The 13,086-nt window shown below is 54.2% G+C and overlaps 3 protein-coding genes and 1 non-coding gene across 4 annotated transcripts; all 4 read right to left on the bottom strand.

Moving 5' to 3' along the window:
• Window position 1: 1 nt before the first annotated feature.
• On the bottom strand, window positions 2–74 carry BO87DRAFT_t273. Its single transcript has one exon. It is a non-coding gene; the product is annotated as a tRNA-Phe (tRNA).
• Window positions 75–175: 101 nt separating this feature from the next.
• On the bottom strand, window positions 176–4,141 carry kgd1 (alpha-ketoglutarate dehydrogenase KGD1). Its single transcript, XM_025624489.1, has 5 exons — window positions 4,003–4,141; window positions 3,609–3,911; window positions 1,452–3,502; window positions 1,025–1,398; window positions 176–971 (listed from the first exon to the last, which is right to left on the bottom strand). Exons 2-5 carry the CDS (start codon window positions 3,804–3,806, stop codon window positions 433–435), a joined length of 3,162 nt encoding a protein of 1,053 aa, XP_025474064.1. The 5' UTR covers window positions 3,807–3,911; window positions 4,003–4,141; the 3' UTR covers window positions 176–432.
• A 970-nt stretch (window positions 4,142–5,111) lies between these two features.
• BO87DRAFT_321861 (uncharacterized protein) lies at window positions 5,112–8,234 on the bottom strand (the record flags this gene model as incomplete). Its single annotated transcript, XM_025619950.1, has 1 exon — window positions 5,112–8,234. One exon carries the CDS (start codon window positions 8,232–8,234, stop codon window positions 5,112–5,114), a length of 3,123 nt encoding a protein of 1,040 aa, XP_025474063.1.
• A 668-nt stretch (window positions 8,235–8,902) lies between these two features.
• BO87DRAFT_381251 (uncharacterized protein) lies at window positions 8,903–11,971 on the bottom strand. Its single transcript, XM_025624488.1, has one exon. The coding sequence runs from the start codon at window positions 11,892–11,894 to the stop codon at window positions 9,198–9,200; it is 2,697 nt and encodes an 898-aa protein (XP_025474062.1). The 5' UTR covers window positions 11,895–11,971; the 3' UTR covers window positions 8,903–9,197.
• Between the last annotated feature and the right edge of the window lie 1,115 nt (window positions 11,972–13,086).

Genomic DNA, 13,086 nt, shown 5'->3' with positions numbered 1-13,086 from the left:
ATGGGGCAAGCCGGGCTTGAACCGGCCACCTCCAGATCTTCAGTCTGACGCGCTCCCAGATGCGCCATTGCCCCGTGATTGTTGATTTTTGCCACTCTTTCTGGCTATAAGAACTAGATGTCAATGAGCTTGGAAAGCATACAAGCCTTTGTATACAGTCTAGCTTACGGTGCAATTGCCAACCAAAGAAACTGAAATTATATCAACGTTCTTAATTTACACGCGTGCACGAAGCACATGCTAGGTATCGGCAGGCTAGATCACGAAACAATGTGGCAAAGAAACGAGACCCAAAGCCCGGAAACACTTAAGCATGAACTGTAGTATAATCATCGTACACTATGCTGCTGAACAAAGGAAAATCATACAAAGAAGACCAGAACGAGCCAACGCTGACTCCCCAACCCAAACACACTCTTACAACGACATCATTTACTCGCCCTTGAGGCGCTCCTGGTGAACGGTGAAAGCATCGTTGAGGAACTCCTGCTCCTCCTTGAGATGGACAGACTTGAGACCAGTGGCGACGGAAGCGCTGGGAGCGCGACCGGCGTACAGAACGTGACGGCGGTTGTGGTGCTCGGTCTCGTTCAGCAGAGTCTCGATACGGGGCTGGGTGTAGCTCCAGGCACCGGCGTTCAGAGGCTCCTCCTGGGCCCAGACGATGTTGCGGGCGTTGGGGTAGCTGTCCAGGTTCTCCTTCAGCTGAGCCCAAGGGAAGGGGTGCAGCTGCTCAACACGGGTGATGGCGGTGTTGCGGATGCCGTGGGCTTCACGGTGCTTGGTAAGAGCAGCGTAGACCTGACCAGAGCACAGGATGACACGCTCAATCTTCTCAGGCTCGTCGATCTCCTTGCCGTGGGCGGGGTCGGGGATGATCCACTGGAAGTGAGAGTCACCAGTGAAGCCCTCAATGTCAGAGCGAGCAAGAGGGTGACGGAGCAGAGACTTGGAGAAGAAGATCACGAGGGCTGGAACGATAGTTAGCACTAGACTTGTACAGGAGATTTTGTAGGTCACATACGCTTGCGGAACTGGCGGTGGATCTGGCGACGCAGAACGTGGAACAGGTTGGCAGGGCTGGTCATGCAGACGATCTGCATGTTGCAGTCCTGGTGCTGGCGGTCGAGCTTGTCACCCTCGGGGAAGACACGGGGCTCCTCATTGCAAAGCTGCAACCAACGCTCCATTCTACCGGAGGAGTGCTCAGGACCCTGACCATCGTAACCGTGGGGCAGGGAAACAACCAGACCAGAGCGCTGCAGCCACTTGGACTCTCCAGCAGCGATGAACTGATCAATGATACACTGAGCGTTGTTAGCAAAGTCACCGAACTGAGCCTCCCACATGACGAGGGCGTTGGGGGAGGTCAGGGAGTAACCGTATTCGAAACCAAGACTAGAATAGTGTTAGCTTTAATTCACATGAGAAAGGCAGAAGCTGAAACGTACGCTCCGAATTCACTGAGGGAGGAGTTAGAGATAACGAAGCTTCCCTGGTTCTCAGAGATGTTCTGGAGAGGAGTGTAGGTGCCCTCAGTCTCCTGGTCGTGCAGGACAGCGTGACGCTGAGAGAAAGTACCACGCTCGACATCCTGACCGGAGACACGGACGTGGTAACCCTCGGACACAAGGGAGCCGAAAGCAAGAGCCTCAGCAGTAGCCCAGTCAATGCCCTGACCCTCATCGACAGCCTTCTTGCGGTTGGCCAAGATACGCTTGAGGTTCTTGTGGAGGGTGAAGCCCTCGGGGCTACCACCACCGCTGATCTTCTCAGCAACGTTCTTCAGCAGAGGACCCTCAACACCAGTGGGAAGGTGAGGCAGAACCTCAGTGGCAAGCTCCTTGGGGGTCTTGAAACCGTTCCAGGCGGAGGTGAGCCACTCCTTGCTGGTGGGCTGGTAGTCCTTGCTGCGGTCGAAGCTGTCGTTCAGCATGCCCCAGACCCACTTCTTGTGCTCATCGATGTCCTCCTTGGTGAAGGTACCCTCCTCGATCAGCTTGTTGACGTACTTGTCAAGCTGGCTCTTCTGCTGAGCAATGCGCTTGTACATCAGAGGCTGGGTGAAAGAGGGCTGGTCGGTCTCGTTGTGACCCTGCTTACGGTAGCAGACGATATCGATGACAACGTCACGCTTGAACTCGGCACGCCAGTCGGCAGCAACCTGGCAGACGTAGTTGACCGCCTCAACGTCATCAGCGTTCACGTGGAAGACAGGAGCGTCAATGGACTTGGCAATGTCCGAGCAGTAAGGGGTGGAGCGGGCAAAGCGGGGGTCAGTGGTGAAACCGATCTGGTTGTTCACAACGATGTGGATGGTACCACCGGTGGAGTAGGCGGGGAGAGAGTGGAATCCCATGGTCTCGTAGACGATACCCTGGGCGGCAAAAGCGGCATCACCGTGCAACAGCACACCCATGGCGGAGTCGAAGTTCTGCTCATCCTTGTTGTAGTGCTGGATGGAGCGGGTCTTTCCGAGAACGACCGGGTCCTCAGCCTCCAAGTGAGAGGGGTTGGCGACCAGGGAAAGCTGGACACGCTTACCCGAGGGGGTAGGGCGCTCGAAGTTCATACCCAAGTGGTACTTGACATCACCGGATCCCTCGTCGGAGGGCTCGGCGGAACCAGCGAACTCACTGAAGATGGACTCGTTGGGCTTACGGACGACGTTGGAGAGGACGTTCAGACGACCACGGTGAGGCATACCGATGACGATGTCCTTGATACCGTAGTCGACACTGCGGTCGATGAGGGCCTTCATACCGGGCACAAGGGTCTCACAACCCTCCAGACCGAAACGCTTGTCGTTGGGGAACTTGGTCGCAAGGAAGGACTCGAAGCTGTGAGACCAGATCAGGCGGTCGAGGATGCGGCGCTTGTCATCGACAGAGTACTTGTAGGGCTCGGGAACCTCGAAGCGATCGCGAATCCAGTCGCAGGGCTTACGGTCGGGGATGTGGATGTACTCCACACCGTAGGAGCCGCAGTAGATCTTCTCGCAAGTGGAAATGATCTCGCGCAGGGTCATCTTCTTGCGTCCCTCGGTGGCGAAGCGGGGCAAGATACCGGGTCCAAGGTTGAACTCCTGGTCCAAATCGCGCTCAGTGAATCCGTAGTGGTCCAACTCGAGCTCCTTGGGCTTGTTGTAACCGAAGGCCTCGGCCTCACCGCGGATACCAAGAGGATCGATCTTGGCCTTGTGGTGACCACGAGCCTGGTAGGCGCGGACCAGGAGCTGAACCTTCAGGTGATTCGTGACATCGGTACCGGCCGCGAAAGACAGGCCTGCGCCGGGCATCTCCTGAGGAACACCACCGGTAGGGGTAGGGACGAGAGTCGGAGGAGGCTGGAAAGCCTGGGAGACGGGCATGTTGCCCTCCTCCATGTTCTTGAAATACGTTTGCCATGAGATGTGCACGCTGGAGGGATCTCTCTTCCATGCGACGTACATCTCATCGATGTAGTTGGCGGTGTTTCCGGAGAGGAAAGAGTCATTGGCATCCTACAGTATCGCCAAAAAAGCGAATGTCAGTCGGAACTGGCTTTCAGACCGGAGATGAAACCAAGCCAAAAAGCGTGGACGACACATGTGCAGGGGAATTGCTTACCACACCCTCAGCGGGCGCAGCATAGTGCCTCTTGGACAACCGGTCGACGAGAGCGAGAGGACGTCTGGTGGTCAGGCCAAGTTTTGAGCGGTTGGCAGCAGATCTGGCAGTAGCAGCAAGAGAGAGGGATCTCTTGCAAGAAGAGCAGGCCGGACTGCGCAGGCCGCTGGTGGCCTTTACGGCAGTGGAACGAAACATCGCGACAGATTTTCTATGGGGTAATGCGAGCTGAAATTTAATATGCTATAAGCTCGATGATGATTAGGCGAACGAGATATATGACACGGCGAATTATCTCGAGAACTATGGCAGGTAAAGATCGCGAGTTAGTTTGACGGGGACCGGTTGCTTAAGCTGCGGGATTTTTCTCGAGGCGGATGAAAGGAACACGCACGGTTTGTAGGGGAACGAGAAAAACACAGGTGTCGACTAGGATTGCCGTAGCACCTGTAACAAAACGGGACTCATCAGAGAGCAAAAGCACTCTCTATTGATCAAAGTAGTGGGGGGAGAGGAGAGGGTGGAATATAGAGGACAGCCTCGTTAGTATGAAGAGGAAGAATGGAGAGGAGATGGGAGAGCAAGATGGGCCTTGGGAGGAACGGGAACAAGTTGAGGTTTGCCGAGATCTACGGCTATGACGGCCAGCGAGCGCAGGCTGTGGCTGAGACTAACACAGCGAACATCAACTAGTTACGCTGTAGAGCGTCGCCACACATTAGTCATTCCGTGCCCTGCAACCGAGAAAAACGCAGGGCGGGCCGAACTTCCCGGTTGCGGGTACAACACTGCAAGTTTACTTTCAATTACTCCCAATTACTGCACCGCCACAGCCCGGTTATGAGCATTTCCCGCTCCGGGACTTTGCGGGTGGGCACGTGGACCAATCATCCTCGGGTTGATTTCTCAGGGATGAAAGCTGGATTCAATCCGGAGTAATTATTGAGTTATTTCTCTAAAAAGTCTGGAGTATGAAGGGGCTGTCATTCCCCTGAATGCTCCCGGGGCCTGGGTACCGTTCTGGTTATGCTCCGGCTGTCGTACAAATGGAAGCGGACCACGACTCACCGCAGCATCTCACAAAATGGCCAACCAGCATCAAATAGATTACTACTTCCCAAGCTGTACTAGTACTACTATATGCAAACATACATAATCATCACCGTCTAGCCTTCCCATCCATCCCATCCGCCTTGGGGTCATCAGATATCATAAAAGGCCACAGATCATCGCTCTGATCTGCACAATCAAGCATTATATATCAGGCATTACAATCATAATATATGTCAGTTCTCCCGAACTCCTGTGGGTAAGTAAAACAATATAAAAAAAAAACCAATATGCGTTATATATATACTCTCATCCTTTTACCGACTGGCCCGACTGGCCTGTTGCCGGGATCTGCAGCCGGGCTGGTCACACGCGTGCGCCCGTCTGGCTGACTTCCTGCCAACCCTGGGGCGTATGACCGATAAAGGACCAGTCGATTCAGATGATGCAGCTCTAAGGCTCTATCTCGCCTCCTGCTGACTGTCCCACACGCTGCTCCGTATTGTTCAGCGACCACCTAAACCTGTCAGACTCTCGGATGGGAGACTCAGTCGCACTCCCGCAAAACGCATCGGGAGGTGCTGTATATATCGTGGGGCTGGCATCGGAGATGAAGCTCGCCCGGTTCGACGTCGAGTGTAGAAGTGGGGGACTGCCACTGCTGCTGCGTAGACTGCCGTTGCTTCCGCCCCAAGCACCCCGTCGGAGCTTCATTAAAGCGCTCAGAGACATCTCGTCGTCCATAGCGCCAAGGTCGACCAGCTGAGCCAAGCCTGGGCTGGCGATAGGGTTGGAATGGGCGGCACCGTGAGCTGTCAACGAGATGACTGAGTTCCGCGTGCTCCATTCACTGCGTTCCGTGATAGGGGTCAAACTTGGCTCTCGAAATTTGCCCCGACTACTGAAGCTACGACTGACGCCCTCGACCCCTCGTGGACCAAAGTAGCCCCCGTTGGTGAGCTCACCGTTGCAGCCCCCATGTGCTTGTGCGTAGAACCCAAACTCTTGACCATAAAATCCCTCATCGTCGTTTTCCAGGGCTTCTGCGTTCGCCGCTGCAATGATGGGGTCGTCAAACAGTGCATCATCGTTGTCATCGTAGCTGAAATCTTCGAAAACTTCTTCGAATGCAGCCATATCCACGGTCTGGCTCAAGCGACTATCATCGGAAATGAGGCCTGAAGGCGTATCCATGGTCTGGGCGGTGCTCTCTTGGCCCAACGACCGCTCGCTGACGCTGGTCTCGCGCCCGAACCTGTCACTTGCAGCCGCTTCACTGGCGGCTTTGGCCAATGCATTGTGGAAAGCTTCGAGGTTGTGCTCGGAAAGCACCCCACCATGAGCCTTTGCAGACCCCAGATTAGCCAAGCTCTCACGCGTTTGCCCGTAGACTCTAATGGACCCCTTTCGATAATCGCTTGCCATGCTAGGAACATGCCTAAGTCCGCCATCGTAGTCTGGCTCTGGCGTAATCTCATCGTGTTCCGCAGTACCATCCAGTGGATTAGCGCTCCCGGCCCCGTTGTCGGGCGGCGGCGCAGGTGCAGGAACAGGTTGCTGCACCACTGGCTTCCGCTCGTACAGGTGACTCGTCTCATCGTCGAAAATGGACTCGTCAAATTTTTCGCCCATGTCTTCTGTGGACAGATCACCAAACTCGCCGTCGTCAAAATAGAGATCGTCGTTATCTTCTATTGGCTGCGGAGCTGGAGGATGTGAACTCATGGCAACCTGAGCTGCATTATTGGAAGCATTTGTTGCCTCTGATAATGCCTGTGTATTGGTCGTGACATCATCAGAGACAACGGAATCGGATACGGGCAAAATAGCAGAGATGTCTGCCAACGGCCCCTGGGCCGGTTCTTGTATATTCTGGGGAAATGTGCTTCCAGTTGGAAGCGGACTAGCAATGATGGGTGAGAGTTCAGATGCAAGCCAGGGCTTGTTGAGGGCATTACCCGGGCCGGAAAAGCCAGAGAAATCATCGTCCTCGTCAGCGTCGACATTAACACCGGGTATCTTCTCTTCCAGATCGTCCATATCATCGAGCAGATCTTCATCGAAATCGTCCTCACCGTCGCTAAAACTGGTGCCTTCCATACGTGCCTTGGCCCGTCTTGCAGCCTCCTTCTCCTTATGTTTCTCTTCTAAGAGTTTCTCCTGTGTGGATGATTCGACGCCATTCATATCGAAGCTGAACCGGGAGGCATTACTCTTGAGATGTTTAGGTAAACCAGATGGCTGATATGGTATGACCTCAATCGTGTCGGTATCTTCTTGTGCTGTTGCTCCGACATTACTAGGTGGACTCTGTTGGCTGTCTTGCTTCAGTGTCGTCTGGTCGCTTGGCACCTCAGGCGACACATCCTGCTCCGGTATCTTTGACGGCAATTTTCGTGCAAATACAGGAAGCGTGTGTGGATCATTTTCAACATTGGATTGCGCTGTCAGTAACGATGACTGCAGATACGCCTTGCTCTCGACTTGCAGCACCTTCTGATCATCCTCGAAGTGTTCTTTGAAAACAGGAGAGTACTGCGTGTGTCTCTTCCGTTGCTCGCCTGCCTGGGCACTCTGGTCAGCACCGTGCGCAGAGTTTCCATTTCCATTGTAGGTTACATCTGCCGGGCTCGACTGATTGTTCACGTCATGCATAAGAACAGGTGCCGTTGACAGGTTCCGACGCGGACGAGGCGCAGAGAAGTCGTGTACAATGTTGCCGCGAATTCTAGGATCATAGTCGTCCGGTATGGCCGGGACTATATTGCGAGCCCCGACTCTAGTGTCTTCTGTCCGCAGGTTGGCCAGGTTGGAAGAACGCCTTCTGGCCAACAGAGACATAGGGTTCAGCAAGTGAAGCCGAGTCCTCCCCGATTTATGATGGGCCTGTTCCGACGGACCGTCCCGGTCTGCGGAGCGGCGATTGCCCGCACCTTCATACTTGTATTCCTTGTCCTTGTGTGACGAAGCCATCCGGTCGCCCGGGGAGATGTCAGGAGAGGTTCTGAATCGGAAATGACCGGAAGATGACAACCCCGGAGTCGATGAGCGTTTGTTATGGTGATCGGGAGTCAGGTTATGGGAGTTCAGTAGGTTTTTGCCCAAGGACAGTCGAAACGGGGAGCTTGGTTTGGGAGAGTCGCCGTCGCCCTGATCTGAACGCGGCGGGGCAATGGACGATTGGGAGTAGTTCGACTGCGACGTGGTGATCGTAACATCTTGCTCGTCGGAGCTTGAAATAGGTCGGGCATGGTTGTCTGAGGAAGAGGAGGGAATGGCGAGGTTTGCTGAAGAGGAGCCTGGCGCATTGGCCGGGGCGACGGATACGGCGATGGTTTTTTTTGTTGCATCATAGTAGTCCTCATGGGGGTTGTTCGGGACCTGCGGACTCGAGCTCTCCACAGAAGATGTCCCAAGCGCCGTAGGATTTGGCCTTGTGTTAGACAACCCCGGTAGTTGAGGAGGGTTGCTGGTGACCGGTGCTTTGGAGGTGGGCTGTAAGGAGGGCGAGACGGCGGGAGCGCTCGATCGGCGATGCTCGCGACGCCAGTAGGCGAAAACCGTGGAGGGTGGCATGGTGTTAGAGAGTCAGCCCGAAGCACCCAGGGCGCGTCTGAGGAGGCGTTTAGGATGCGAAAGCCTCGCCCATTGTTTCTGATGGTCGCAATGCGTATGGGATGGCGCTTCTCGAAGTTCGCAAAGGCCGTGACAGCTCTGCGGAGTAGAAGAGGAAGATCAAGGTTGCGGCGTGGGGCAATGTCTCATCCGGGCGACTGAGGGCGGGCCAATCCCAGGGGAACGCGCGCAAAACCGAGACGGAGTGTTTAATGAGTTAATGCGGTGGGTTCGAGGAGATGCAGCAGATTCAAGCAACGATCGTCATGGAACAGGAATAGTCCTACCAGTGATGGTAAGGTGGTTTGGGTGAGACCGACGGACGTAGGGGGGATGGAATGAGTCTCCTGATAAGCAAAAGAGGCCAAAGGGGGGAAAGGAAAAGCAGTCGGCCAGTCAGGAACGGACCAGCTACCTTAGCAGGAATGCGCAACCGCAAACGGATAAGTCTGGAATTAGAGTGGAAGAAAAAAAAAAGTTATATTTAGTAGTGCCCTTCTCTTTGAGTTCCTACTGGGCATTGAGAAAGTGACAACAAGATAACTAATGCACACCATTCACACATGGTTAATGCCAACCATTGCGCATCCCGTGCGATACAAATGCTAGCTAGACACACTTTAAGGGGATGGAGGGCTTCATGATTTGCTCTTTTCCATATGCAAAGATCGTCACTTCTAACAGGGCGACTAAGATGACCCGCATGCTACTATAAGTACAACTGGGAAATATTCCGCTCATCTAACTCGAAATTAACACCACGCAATCGCTCATGCTTTCAAACTCATGCTAGCAAGATGCGCTAAACACCTGTAGATGTACCCGATAACCAATTGCTCGGACAGATGAAAATAGAATATCGATCGGCTAATATGCTGAAGCAGAAAAACAAAATGTAGAGGATGGAAGCAATAAAGGATTAAGTCAGACGATACTCTGTCGCCAGCGGTCGATAATCTCCCGTTGCCCCGGTTCATTGACCGGTCGGACCATCTTCGTTTTAGGCGGCACAGCATAGCTGAGATGGTTCATCCCTAGTAACGCATCACTGTAAAAGGTATTGGGATGCACCATCCCGGGGCCATATGGCACTGTGCCGGCGGGCCCCTGGTATTGGGGATACCCAGCACCCGGCATCGGCCCATAATTCGGTGGAAACTGTTGGAGAGACATTCGATGGTCCAGTGTGCGCTGAGGCATCGGCTGAGGCGCTGCAGTGCCCATTGTCGACTGCCGTCCAACAGTGGTGGGACGTCGAGCGTGGAGGATGTCTGCCATGCTTCTTCGGTACCGGGGGATCTTCAATGTGGAATTCTGTCGGGCCTCAGCCTCAGCCTCCTTCTGCAGGCGAGCTCGACGTTGGGCCAGAGTTTCATCTTCCGGTGGCGTTTCCTTCTCTTGGGTGGTTTCTTCAGCGTCCCCCACCTGTTTGATCTCCGCCAGAATCTCGTTTGCAAAATCACTATCGGCGGGTGCACTAGGCTGGTCTTTCTCTTTGAGCCGTTTCAAGCGTTGGGCTAGAGTCTCGCCTTCGTCACCACTATCTTCTTGCGGCTGATCGTCTGGTGCGCCCGTAGAATACATGGTGACCGGGCGCCTCTCAGGGCTGCGCGGGGCAGGCTCACCGCGGAGCCTGGCACGACGCCTACTGAGAGGCTCGGACTCTTCCAGCTCCCTTCTTTCCATCAATCCCAACGGACGCACCTCACTGACCGCATTCGCCTTTTCGGGAAACAGCATGCCGAGGGGCACATCATCGTCATCGTCAACTTCTTGGGGATGGGCATCTGGGGCTTCCCATGCCAAGGTCACTGGTCTTTGACGTCGATGTTCGCTCTGCTTCTGCGCAACCGCTTCGAGTTGGAGAAGAGTCGAGTGTAACGCCGTAGTTTCGGGGGCCGATCGCAGTCGTTGTTTCAACTCGCTCTTTCGGTATTCAAGCTCGGCCAGCAGCGTGTTAGGGGGCCCGGTGAAGTCGGCGTCAGGCTCTTCATGATTGTGCTCTTCCCCATCGGCCTCGAGCGCATCAGGACCGCCAAGCCCGTCTTGATTATCATCCCGTAAAGATGTGCCTTCATGGACATCTGCAGCCTCGCCTTCTGTTTCTTTGTGTAAGTGACCGGATCCAAGAGGCACATCTTTGAGATCCGGATCAGACAAGCGATGGCCAAGCCCAATCATACTTGTGGAGTTCAGCGACTTTCGCTGCTCCGTCAAATCCCTCGAAGATAGTTTGCGGCTTGCTTGACTGAATCCTTTAGTGTCCAATTGCCCCGTGAACGCACTGACAGGTGCAGTTGTAGAAGCATCAAGAATGTTGTCCAGCGTCGCCACTGCAGAAGCCTGAGTGACCTCTACATCAACGGCTCTAGCTGGTTGTTCGAAAAACATACTCGCGCGCAGTTGTGGAGGTACGCTTGTCGGCTGGTTGTGGTTACTTGACTCGCCACCATCACCTTGATCCTGACCAGCGACTACCTGGGTGGACTTGCGGTTTTTGGCAGCGAGCACACCTAGGAGCTGTGAACGACGCTTGCCTCGTGGCTGATCACTCTTCTGCGACAAACGAGGTGGTAGATTCAACATCCTTGGCACAGGAGCAGGGTAGTAAACCATATTCTCGCCTGCCTGCGGCTCCTTATATGCCTCGGATCTGCTTGCCAAGGGAGGTCGCGTCAGCGACACTCGTCGGCCCAGATTACTCTCATTCGGAACATAATGCACGCCATCAAAGTCGTTGAACAGGACCCTAGCCTGTTGATACGTATCGGTGGAAGCAGCTGTGTATGTCCGTTCCAGCTCTTCCCCAAGCTCCTGGTCGTAGTAATCTTGCTGAACAAAGTCGTGCTCGGTGTGCACAGCCGGCGGTGGGGGAGGAGGAAGGTAAGGCATCGCGGGAACTCGAGTGGCCGAATCGCCGTAGAATCGTGCAGGGGCGTGTTCTGCAACCTGTGCCAAACGAGAGGACTGTATGGAGCCGTGGCGAGACGACAGACTTGTTTTGAGGCCGTCGTAATTGCTGGCGTGAGTGGAGTTGGAGGCCGAACTAGAGCGTCGCTTTTGTTCCTGGTCCATTCTGCGAATCTCGTCTTCGATATTGGAACTCAGGCTCATGCGTTCAGCGCTCCTTTCAAGCCGCTCTACATTATTGATGTAGGCTCCTTGCAGCGATTGAAGGTCGGGCGTAGGATGACTGAGAGGGACCGGCTGATCGGTGACTGGAGTCCGGAGGGCCGGTTCAGGGGTGTGGGCATCGGTAGCGGCGGTGGTAGTCGTAGAACTAGTCTGAGGGACTGTCTTTAGCGGAGGGACGTAACGGGGACTATTGGAACTCTGGTCCGCAGAGGGATCGGCAGGTAGTTCGTAGTCATCTTCCTCCACCATATCATAGCTAGTTGAGGTCATCGATCGGATCATGGAGCCCAAGCTCTTGACGCCCGAGTCTTCATTCGACTTGGCGGGTTGCAGGTATGAGCCCGCCCCAATGTGGTCGGCGTCCAACGGCAACTGCTGGAAGTGACCATTGTGCTGAGAGTCCGGCGATGGACTGCGGGAATGGTCCGAATCGGTCGCGTTGGAAGCCACCTCGTGGTCGGCCTGAGAAACGGCGTTGTAGGCCATCTTCAGCAAGATCTGAAGCAATAAAAGCGCGGCCAAGCGCCGTTCAGGGAAAGGAGCCTTGCCTGGGGGGGGGGGGGAGACCCGTTGAAAGAGTGAGGGTGAGGGGGTGGGAAGTCAATAATGGTCAGCCGGGAACAACGTTTACGTCGGTGCAAACCTAAGATAAGGAAAATGCGCCCGGCGGGAACGGGGTTGCGCCCCCCTGCTGTTGAACGACACGATCACGACCCTGGATTCAGGGTAAGAAAGAAGGGAGATGGAAGAGAAGAGAAGAGGAGAGGGAGACAAAGAACGGATGCTGCAAGGAACCGAAGGAAGAAAGCCATGGTGGATGGTTTTTGTTCTGGACTTTTTGCTGCTGCTCCTTCCTGCGACAAATTAAGTAATTCAATTTCAGGTATTGAGCAGGTAAGGGTAAGGAAGGAAGGTATGGGGGATTGTTTCCCCTCGTTTTCGACGGTCCCTAAAAGTTGCTAAATTTGGATGCCAGGGAAAAGAGGAAAAGAGCCTGGACCGGCCAGAAAGTGGCCCGCTTTGAGTCTGTCCGCCCTGTTTGCGGTGCTCCATCCATTGCAGAACTAACTCCATGAAGAGTTTAGTCTTCGCTCTTATGCAGAGTTCGGTTTTTAGCTACATACAAAGTAACCAGGTAGAGAACCAAAGATACTTTCAGGAAAGGATTTGCCAGCAAATCCGGGATCAGTTAGTAACAGCACTTATCTGTCGCAGCGTTGATTGATGCCGCTGAAGGTAACACCGCATTCAGATTGTACCTAAGCATAGTAACCAACTAACTAACTATAATAACTATAGTGTTAGACTGTAAGTATGTATGTGTACCCCATAGATACCGGCGGCTATCTCTCGATACAGCGGCACAACGGCTGTGAGCGAGGAGGCCAGGTGGCTTTGTGACAGAGAGAAGTCGACTTTTACGGTGAGCCTCCGTCCCTTTCCAGTCATCTTCGTGATGATCACCGACATTGTCTTTCATAGTATCCATCCCCATGAGGTATGATGGATGTGTTAAGTAGTATACTGCGTGACAACACGGTAATTTACCTGTTTCCCCCCCAAACAAGGGTCTGGCTTAGTCACCAGATAGACTTGCCTATCCGGGCAGTTGCTCACCTGGTCTGGCGGATTCGAGAGTCAAACATCGACTCATCCCTGTCGCCCCCTGGAACTTGGT

The sequence above is a fragment of the Aspergillus neoniger genome (genome assembly GCF_003184625.1).
Source record: "Aspergillus neoniger CBS 115656 unplaced genomic scaffold BO87scaffold_64, whole genome shotgun sequence".
NCBI classification, from domain to species: Eukaryota; Fungi; Ascomycota; class Eurotiomycetes; order Eurotiales; family Aspergillaceae; genus Aspergillus; species Aspergillus neoniger.
Note: the sequence above shows the minus strand (reverse complement) of the source record. Positions and strands in the feature narration are given on the sequence as shown.

Coding starts and splice junctions, on each gene's coding strand:
- kgd1 (XM_025624489.1), bottom strand. CDS start 3,806: ATGTTTCGTTCCACTGCCGTAAAGGCCACCAGCGGCCTGCGCAGTCCG. Junction 3,503..3,608: donor CTGCGCCCGCTGAGGGTGTG/GTAAGCAATTCC, acceptor GCGATACTGTAG/GATGCCAATGACTCTTTCCT. Junction 972..1,024: donor CCACCGCCAGTTCCGCAAGC/GTATGTGACCTA, acceptor CTATCGTTCCAG/CCCTCGTGATCTTCTTCTCC.
- BO87DRAFT_381251 (XM_025624488.1), bottom strand. CDS start 11,894: ATGGCCTACAACGCCGTTTCTCAGGCCGACCACGAGGTGGCTTCCAAC.